Source organism: Stegastes partitus, unplaced genomic scaffold (assembly GCF_000690725.1).
Source record: "Stegastes partitus isolate 25-593 unplaced genomic scaffold, Stegastes_partitus-1.0.2 Scaffold1693, whole genome shotgun sequence".
In the NCBI taxonomy this organism is placed as follows: Eukaryota; Metazoa; Chordata; class Actinopteri; family Pomacentridae; genus Stegastes; species Stegastes partitus.
Window position 1 is genome coordinate 1 of NW_007579424.1, and position 10,302 is coordinate 10,302.

General features: G+C 47.4%; 1 protein-coding gene and 1 pseudogene across 1 annotated transcript; both read left to right on the forward strand.

Moving 5' to 3' along the window:
- Positions 1–252: 252 nt before the first annotated feature.
- On the forward strand, positions 253–3,371 carry LOC103372087 (calpain-2 catalytic subunit-like; the record flags this gene model as incomplete). The annotated part of the gene is made up of 8 exons (XM_008301634.1): positions 253–318; positions 401–505; positions 841–936; positions 1,408–1,476; positions 1,550–1,628; positions 2,575–2,691; positions 2,814–2,872; positions 3,023–3,371. Coding segments are annotated over 8 exons (615 nt in total), but the record flags the coding sequence as incomplete, so codon positions are not given.
- A 2,155-nt stretch (positions 3,372–5,526) lies between these two features.
- Positions 5,527–10,302, forward strand: part of LOC103372079 (calpain-2 catalytic subunit-like) — a 14,236-nt pseudogene continuing 9,460 nt past the window's right edge.

Genomic DNA, 10,302 nt, shown 5'->3' on the forward strand with positions numbered 1-10,302 from the left:
CAGGTAGAACCACAGGTAGAACTCAGGTAGAACCACAGGGAGAACCACAGGGAGAACTCAGGTAGAACCACAGATAGAACTTTCTGTACAGATTCTGACGGACAGGATGAGACTCAGGTGAAACAAGTGATGGAGGGAGAACACACAAATGGAGAACAAGAACCAAAGACACATGAGGAAAGAGATCTTTGGAAGTAAAACACAACAGAAGAACATTCACGATATTTTCCCGTGTTCTGTTGGTTCTTGCAGCCTGATGTTGGACGAGACGACGTGGATCCTCACTTCAGACACCTCTTTGCTCAGATCTCTGGAAACGTAACAACAGCGTTCTGTTGCTCAGTTTACAGCTCCGGTTCTCCGGGTTCCACTCTGACCTTTTGTCCTCCTGTTCCCTCAGGACTCGCAGATCTCAGCCTTCGAGCTGCAGCAGATTCTGGACAAAGTGGTGACGCAGAGTAAGAACATCGTCACAAACACAGGAACATTCAGTTGTGGACTCCAGGTTCTGGTTCCTACCAATGATCCACATCAGCATTTAGTCTGAACATGTAGAACCAGAACCTCGTCTGGTCCAACTTCACCACATCAGGTTCTGCTGATGTCAGAGCCTCAGCAGTTGGTGAAATGGATTCTAGTAGAACCATGGATCCGTCCATAGACAGACACTGACGGGACCGTTCTGGATCAGCACCAGCCTGCTGGAAGTTGTGGGAGTTTTGTTTCTGGAGATTCTGGACCTGAAAATGGACCCACAGTTAAAGATTTAGAGGAAGGACTTTCTGACCTGAGCAGAGGAACTCTTTGTGTTTTAATCTGCTGGATTCATGTTTTCATGAGAACCTCACGTGTTCCGTCTGCTGTGTTTCAGGGTCTGACGTTAGAACCGATGGTTTCAGCCTCCAGACCTGCCGCAACATCATCAGTCTGCTGGACGTATCCTTCAGCCACACGTGGCCCATCATGTCATTCATTCATTCATTGAGCAGCTGATGGACTGGTTCTGGTTCCTGATCAGAGCTGCAGCTGATCATTAGATGGTTTCCATCCTCCAGACAAACCTGTAGATGGTCGTTAGATGTTCTGGCTTCATTAAACCTGAAATTAAAACATAACATTTCAACCACAAAAGGCAACAAGAGCAACAGCAGAACGTTTCTAAAGCGGTTCTCCTGACGTTTGTTTCTCAGTAGAACCATTGATGTTTACACATCTTTAAATTCCAGTTTAAGAAGCGTCTTCAGTGAACCTGTAGAACATCAGAAGCTCTGCTGGGGTCTGAGACGTTCAGTGAGTGAAGCAGCTTCAGAGATGAAATCAGCTGACAGCTGGTCGTAGATGTAGAGACAGACGCAGCAGTTTAAATCATCCTGTTGGAGAACATTCAGGTTCTGAACCAGTTCTCAGACTGACGGCAGCTCCACACTGGGCCTCCGGGAGTTCCACACTCTGTGGATGAAGATCCAGAGATACCTGGTGAGACCATCAGAACCTTGTGGTTAGACTGTGACTCTGTTCTGGGTCTGAAGTTCTTCTTCTTCTGTTGCAGGATGTCTTTAAGAACCACGACTCCAACGGTTCTGGTTCTATGAGCAGTCATGAGATGAGAGCAGCTCTGGCTGAAGCTGGTGAGACTCAGATCCAAAAGAACTTCTAAAGAACCGTCTTAGGGCCGAGCTGGAAGTCCTCTGTTCCAGAAACATTCTAAAAAAAAAGTTCTGCAACGTTCTACTGATGTTTTACAGAACCTTTATCTCCTGACCACAGTTCTACCTTCACACTGTGAATGTTCCAGAGGTCCACAGAGCAGGGTCCAGATTGATCACCTTAATGAGCCTCAGAACTTCATCAGAACAGCAGATAGACACATGACATTTAGGAGGAAGAACACATCTGGGTTCTGGTAGAACCTGACACCAGATCAGTTCTACATCCATCCAGGTGTCTCAGTCTGAACACTGGACCTGGTTCTGTTCATGTCCTCTGTCAGCAGCTGGTAGCATCAGTATTATGGGATGGATCATAGTGGTACCAGTTTAATGTCTATGACACAGAGTCACAGAAACAATCAGTGGTACCCTGGATGTGGTTCTGGTTCTGATCAGTCACCAGAGGAAACTTTACAAAGTGCATTCTGGGTAAACGTTCCAGGCTCATGTCAGCATGTGTGGTGGTGGTGGGTCAGAACCAGTTCTGGACGATGAAGGACCGTTTTAGCTCCAGAACCTACCAGAACCATCTGTAGACGGATCCACTCTGAGGAAGTCATTTTGTAACATTGTCAAGTTTTAAAGATTCTCAAACGAGATCTGAACGCTGCAAACGGAAGCTGTTCTAGAAACATGAACATCTTGACGCAGCAGGAATCCCGTCTAGAACCTCAGTGTTCTAGAACTCATGGTTCTGGTGCTCTTTGACCTGAAACAGCCACAAGGTTCTGCAGGATCTCAGGAGGAACCTCTTTATTTGGTTGTTCCAGATGTTCTGAAGGCTTCAGGTCTAACAGGGTTCAAGGTTCTTTCCGTTTCAGATGGTGGTTCTTTTGGTTCCAGCAGAGTTCTCCATGTGTTCCAGGTTTCCAGGTGAACAGCACCGTGATCCAGGAGATCGTGGGTCGATACGCCGACCGCAGCTTCGCCATCGACTTCGACGGCTTCGTCGGCTGTTTGATCCGTCTGGAGATGCTCTTCAGTGAGTTAAAATGAAAGAATGATAAAACCAACCAATCAGACACTCACTGGTCGCTGAGGAAGACCATGTGACGTGATAGAAAGCTCCAGAGCAGCCGCTGAAAACACCTTTTCCTCCCACAGAGATATTCAGGACTCTGGATAAGCAGAACCAGGGTCAGATCCAGCTGGACCTGCAGCAGGTAAACTGTCCTTCACTAGTCAGACTGGTCCAGAACCAGTAACTCCATCTGACCCAGTCCAGTGTCCTGTCTGCCTCTCTGTTATTGGCTCAACTCGTCACCTGACACCCATGACATCATCACAGATCTTCTCCTCTTCTCCTCCTGCAGTGGCTGTGCCTCGCCATCAACTGACGCTGCCCTGGAGCATGCTGGGAGATTCACCTGCACCACCCGAGTTTAATCTGGAGTTAATCTGATGTTAATCTGGAGTTAATCTGGAGTTAATCTGATGTTAATTTTATGTTTATCTGACGTTAGTCTGACTTTAGTTTGACCTTAATCTAAAGTTAATCTGGAGTTAATCTAAAGTTAATCTGGAGTTAATCTGATTAGTCTGACTTTAATCTGAAGCTGTCCTGATCTGATTATTATTTAATGAAAAGTTTGTGTGAAATAACAATAAAGATGAAACAGGGCTGACTTTCAGACTGTCTGAGGTTCAGCTGCACATCTGAAACCTGGTTTGTGAGCTGAGGTCACTTTGAAGTCCTCCACAGTCCTTCAGGTGTTTCACCTGTTCAGGCTGACAGGGGGCGTGTCCACACTGATTGACTGACAGCTGCTCCGCTCTGCCCGTCACTGTGGTTCTGATCAGCGGGTCATCGTCAGCTCTGGTCAGCTCGGCTTTAATAAACCTCAGAGACTGAACATCAAGCCTGAAACAGGCTTTAGTGAGTAAGAAGTGCAGTCTGAAGTTCTGTGAAGGAATCCGAGCTGAAACCTGCTCTATAGTCCAACAGTTACCTCAATGAACAAACTTCCAGCTTTGACCTTGTGGTGGCGCTGCAGAGACATGAAGCTCAGCGAGAACAACCAATCAGAGCGCGGTTACCAACTTCCTGTCCCGTGGTGGGGTTCAGGTCAGCAGGTCAGCGCTGCAGCAGGAGGCTGATGGAGGAGCTGCAGCCACTGGTTCTACCTGCAGGGGGCAGCAGCTCACCTGAACACTGGGGGAGTGAAATGGGCGAGTCCTGCTCAGGTCTGACTTCAGAGGGGTGGACTAGACGGGATGGCTGAGGATGACTCAGGCTGCAGGAATGAGGCAGGAACAGAAACACCCTCCATGCTGACAGCCCAGCAGCAGCTCACTGAGCAGCCGCCTTCAAAGTAAAAGCACCAGCAGCAGTTCTGTGTGACGCATAAAACCTTCAGAGTCTGCAGCGAAAAACAAAGAACCTGTTGTTCTGCTTCTCATCAGTCATCTGTCAGAGTTTCACAGTTTGACAGAAGTCATGTCAATCTATAATCTATCTAAAATCTACCTATAATCCATAATCTCTCCAGATTTACTGTAAAATGATTCTCGGAGAGGGGCTGCAGGTGTCTCAGTGGTTAGCACCGTTAGCACCGTTAGCACCGTTAGCGCCTCACAGCTAGAAGGTCTCCAGTTGGCGTCCCGGTGAGGACACCCNGGCAGATGCCACCCCATGCCACCCCGGTAGATCCGCCCCTGTTCCCAGACCTCAACAACTAGTCCCTGGACCGCTACATTGACTTGTTTAAACCTGTTTAAACCTGTTGCAGATCACCAGCTCGGCCGACTCGGAGGCGGTAACCCGTCAGAAGCTGGTAAAAGGCCACGCCTACTCAGTGACAGGTGCAGCTGAGGTGAGGACATCCCCACTAACAAGGCCCGCCCCCTCCGAGTAAAGGGGCGGTTCCTCTTTACATTTTCAGGAGTGAACATCTGTTCCTGCCCAGTTCAGGCAGTTGGACGGAATCTAAGTTTCAGAAAAGTATTAAAAAGATGAGAAAATTAAAATGAGCTGAAAGCTATTCAGTCAAACTGTGCGATCGGGCCCAGATTGTATTTTCCTTCAGGGCTGCAGGGGAACGATGTAATTAATGATAAGAAAAAGGAATGGAGTTTAATAAATGGCATGATGGGACAGAGGCCCAAATCCTGCCCTGCATATCTTGAAGTTGAGGGTAATTTCTTGACAAAACCAGCACAAATTCCTAATTACTTTATTGATTATTTTAATGATAAGGTAAATAATTTGAGGAGAAATATGCAGCAAATAGGTAATCCCACCTCCGCAACACTGATTAGTGATTTAATAATGAAGGATTAGACGTGTGAATTAAAATTTGAAGAAGTTACATTAGCGGATGTTGAGTGTTTCCTTAAAAGATGCAAGGACAGACCAGCGGGTGTAGATCAAGGACAGACCAGCGGGTGTAGATCAAGGACAGACCAGCGGGTGTNCTATGGGAGCCAGGGCTTTGTGGAGCCAGCAGCTAGTGGACGTAGTGATGCTGCAGGTTTCTGACACTTCAGGTTGGCTTCATGTTTCAGGGCCGGTTGCTACGTCCATCTTTATACAGTCTATGGGTGGGACACAGCCAGAGTCTTCTTCCTGAAGGGGGCGGGGCCAGCAGCAGGGGGCGGGGCCAGCAGCAGCTCATTTAAAGCTACAGACACTGAAAGAGTTCAGAATAAAACCAGGATGATGGAGTCATGGAGGAACGAAGCATCTCTGACTGAAACATTCTGACATTAGAAGAAACATTTCAAGACTCTGGAACTGCGGAAACTAAAACAGGCTTTTATTCTGAAGGGACTCAGCAGAAGTCTCACCTGTTCACTGTGCGTCTTGACGTAGTGTTTTAAAGCGACCCCACCTCACCTGGCAGCTCACCTGCAGCCTGCGCAGACACACCAAACCCTCCAGGACCCTCCAGGACTCTCCAGACCAGCAGCATGTCGGGAATCGCGGCCACCTTGCAGCACCGCCGGGAGAAGAACCAGGGCGTCGGCTCCAACAGCCAGGCGGTCCGCTACCTGAACCAGGACTACGAGGCTCTGCGGCAGCGCTGCTTCGAGTCCGGCTGCCTGTTCCAGGACGACACGTTCCCGGCGACGGCCTCCTCTCTGGGCTTCAACGAGCTGGGCCCCGGCTCCTACAAGACCCGGGGGGTGTCCTGGCAGAGGCCGACGGTCAGTGTGGCTAAAAACGATATTTTCCTAATGGAGTTTGGTGCGGACAGTAGAAACTCTCATGCCAGTGATGGAGCTCGTCCGCTGACACCAGACTCCATTAGAAAAACTGCCAATTTAAACTTTGTACAACCTTGTCACGGCCTTCCCTCAGATAGAATCACATTACAGTCACACTTCACTACATCTGTTTTTAGAGATTCTTGGGGATGTTTTCACTTCTGAGGCGGAAACAGCAGCAGATTTGTGTTGTTATCGGGCTGCAGCTGCACAGGTGAGCTCACCTGAGATCAGATAAATGAAGCTTTTATCATCTCAGTGTTTGGTTCTGTTTGAGCATCACACAGTGAAAATTCTGCTCTCTGAAAACATAGTTTGGGTTTCTGAGTTCAGAAACCTTAATGACATTATGTTCAACCAACAAACTGAGTGGAAGGAATTCGTCTGGTGTTTTAAATCACACAACGATCAGCAGAACCGGATCAAGGCCTCCAGACTGAAGCCAAGTGAAGGAATGAAGCACCAGAACCAAGTCAGCTTAACTTCAGTTTAGCTTCATATCATCTGACGCAGAACTTTGAATTCAAATTAGACACAATATTGAGAACAGAGAAGAACAATTGCAGAAGCTGCTAATGACTGGTCAGTAATTGGAGGGATGGACAGCTGATGTGATGAGCCCACATGTGGAGCAAATGGAAATCCTGCTACAATCAGATCAGCATGAAACTGTTTCTGTTTGACGTGCTTCATTAAAAGAAAAGAGAGGAGCTGTTTAACCCGTCTGCTAAACAGCTTTTTATTTTATATGATTATTTTCTATGTTAGATCCATATTTCTGAAACGCATTAAACATTTTATTCAAATTACAAAAGTAGTGAATTTACGTTTATTGTAAAACATTAAAAACCTGTTATTGTGCTTCAACATTCAATTTACTTTTTTAAAACCTTTTTTCACATAAAAATATTTAAAATACAAATTATTGTAGTTGAACAAACACTTTGTTTTACTCAACACATGAAAGGATTAGTGACCGTTCAGAAGCTGTTTCTTGTCTTCTGTGATGGAATCATTCAAACAATCATGATTTTTGGTTCTTTGGAAAAATGACAAAACTCTGCAGCTTGAGGCCTTCAACCCCAAGAACACCAGACCTACCATCAAGCATGGAGGAGGCAGCATCATGCTCTGGTTCTGTTCTGCTGCCAGTGGACCTGGAGCTTTACACAAAGTCAGTGGAACCATGAAGAAGGAGGATCACCTCCAGGTTGTTCAGCAGAACCTGAAACCATCATCAGAAGGTTGATCTTGGACACAGTTGGATGTTCTAACCAGACAATGAGCCCAAACACACATCAAAGTGGTGAAGAAATGGTTCCATCAGGCTGGAATGAAGGTTCTAGACTGGTCTCCCCAAAGTCCTGACTGGAACCATCCAGAACCTGTGGACTGATGAAGGAACAAGTCTGAGTCAGAAAGACGACGAGTTTAGTTGAACTGCAGCGGTTCTGTCCAGAGGAGTCAGAGATGGACCAGAAGCTGGTGGACGGAACCAGAAGAACCCGACTGAGGAGAACATGGACGTTTCACTAAATATGAGCAAAGTATCAGCGCCTCCATGACCTGTTTGTGTGTGTGCTTGTGTGTCTGCAGGAGCTGACCAGCGATCCTGAGTTCATCGTGTCCGGAGCGTCGAGGACGGACATCTGTCAGGGAGCTCTGGGTGAGACTCTTTAACTTGACGCCTATTTCAGAGCTGCCAGACTGGACGAACCGGTTCCACTCCCTGAACACCGAGCTGCAGTTCAAACAGCACAGAACCGGTTCCTCAAGGAGCATTTATTCAAAAGCAGCAGATCAATGAAACATAAGCTCATCCAGCCCCATTATCAGCCAGAAACTGCAAAAGAAACTTTTGAAGGAATCAGCTGAAACATTCCATCGAGAAAAGTCACCAGATCTGAACCCTGATATTCATCAAAGTCATTTCATTCTACATTTTTGTTATAAAATTAGCCTGGTTCTGATCCAGCAGAACCAGAACCTTCCTCCTCCCAGTTCTGATCCAAAAGAACCAGAACCTTTCCCCTCCTGGTTCTGGTTCTGACCCTGCAGAACCAGAGCCTTCCTCCTCCTGGTTCTGACCCTGTAGGACCAGAACCTTCCTCCACCACTGGCTCAGCTGTGACCAACAGGAAACATTCTCTGATTTCTGTTGGTGAAACTCACCTGCAGAGCGTCCTCTCACCTGAACACATGGAAATCAGGAGGAGCTCTGCGTTCTGATTGGCTGCTCTCCCTCAGGTGTGTCCTTACGTTTCCATAGAAACTATTTCCATACCAGGTGGTGACATCACAGCCATCGCCTGTGTTTACAGTTTCTGTTGACAAGACGACACACGCCTCACCTGAACACACGACACAGTGCGGTGTGGAAACCCTCACCTGTCCGCAGGCTGCAGGTGAACACGCCCAGCTCCGCGGAATTTTCCAGCTCAGGTGTGTCTCCTGTTGAGCTGTGAGTCCATTCATCCATCAGCCCACTGCGTTTTGGTTTTTTTGTAATTTTGTGTCTTTTGACTGATTTTGTGAAATCTTGTGTTACTTTGTCTTTTTGTGTCTCATTTGTTTGTCAGTGTTGTTGTTTGTCCACGTTTCCAGATGTTACACCCTGGAGCTCATGTGGTCTCCTCGTCCTGCAGATGTTCAACTATCTCCATGTCTCCAGACTTTTCCTCTCCGCTCATCAGATGTAGAAAGATGTTCCACCATCAGTAGAAAGATGTTCCACCATCAGTAGAAAGATGTTCCACCATCAGTAGAAAGATGTTCCACCATCAGCTGAATGTATCTCCACCAACTGGCTCCTCTGTTCTCTGGTTCTGATCCATGATATTTATGGATCCCGTAGGTTGGATTTTCCTGTCAGTCTCTCTGAGGAAACTCTGTCTGAATGTTTCCTGCTGGTCACAGCTGAGTCAGTTCCTCCCTCCTGTAAAATCTGGTCTGCTCTGATTGGTTGACCAAACCCAGGTGACTGTCAGTAACCTCAGGGTTCAGACGAAGCAGCTCTGCTGAAGGAGCTGATCATTCTGTGCTTGAAGACAAACTAGCTGCTAGCAGCAGTGATGCTGACAGGTCACATGATGTTGAGACGAAACGGAAGAAAAGATTTTAAACCAGGAGGTTCTGCAGGTTCAGGAAGTTCTGCTATGAGAAGAACAATGGAACACAGCAGACTTTTTACAGGAGCAAACATAATTGGTTCGCAGCATGTTTAACACCTGACTTAAGCCCCGCTTCCTGTCTTTCGGTTGCCCAGGTGACTGCTGGCTGCTGGCCGCCATCGCTTCTCTGACACTAAACAAAGAGGTTCTGGCTCGAGTGGTCCCACATGGACAGAGCTTCAGGGATGGAGAGTACGCCGGCATCTTCCACTTCCAGGTAGGACACACAGAACCAGAACACCTGGCCCGAACAGCACCAACAGAAAGAGCGGAGCGGATCAGTCAGAACGCTGCTGTCTGACTGACCCGGCAGAATCACAGCAGCTGTCTGTCTGTGTAGTTCTGGCAGTTCGGCGAGTGGGTGGACGTGGTGATCGACGACCGGCTGCCCGTCAAAGATGGAGAGCTGATGTTCGTCCACTCGGCCGAGGGCAGCGAGTTCTGGAGCGCCCTGCTGGAGAAGGCCTACGCCAAGTAAGACCGTCCTCATACGGGTTTAAAACAGGTTCTGGCTCAGTTGAAGAACATCGGAGAAGGTGATGATGGTGGAGATGTTTGACTGTCTGTGGTGTTCATCTTTTGGAACATGTTAAAGCAAAACCAGAACACAAACACCTCAGAGACAGATCTCTCTTTCTGCTTCATGTTCTGCTCTTTAAGTTCTGATCCAGTGGTTCTGTTCAGTGTGTTCCTGTTCTGTTGGGTCTTGGCAGGCTGAATGGATGTTATGAAGCTCTGTCCGGAGGATCGACCACCGAAGGCTTTGAAGATTTCACCGGAGGAATCGCTGAGGTCCACGAGCTGCAGAAACGGAACCCACATCTGTTCCACATCATCCAGAAGGCCGTGGCCCGCGGGTCGCTGATGGGCTGCTCCATCGACGTAAGAACACAGCCCCAGACTGAACCCACAGAATCTGCAACAGAATCAAACAATACAACCCTAAACAGACCAACAGAACCAAGACAACCAGAGATGGAACCAACACACAACCCGATATAAAACCAACAAAAACCCACAACTCATCTACAACTAGTCCCCACACAGGGGCGGATCTAGAGAAATACTAATGGGGTGGCAAAGGGGTGGCATATAGATGTTAGGGGGTGGCATACGTGTGTATATACATATATTATCTATGGACAATTTAGAATCACCAACTAACCTCATTCAATAAAAAACATCTTTTTTCTTCAAACCAAATCTTCAGAACTTTT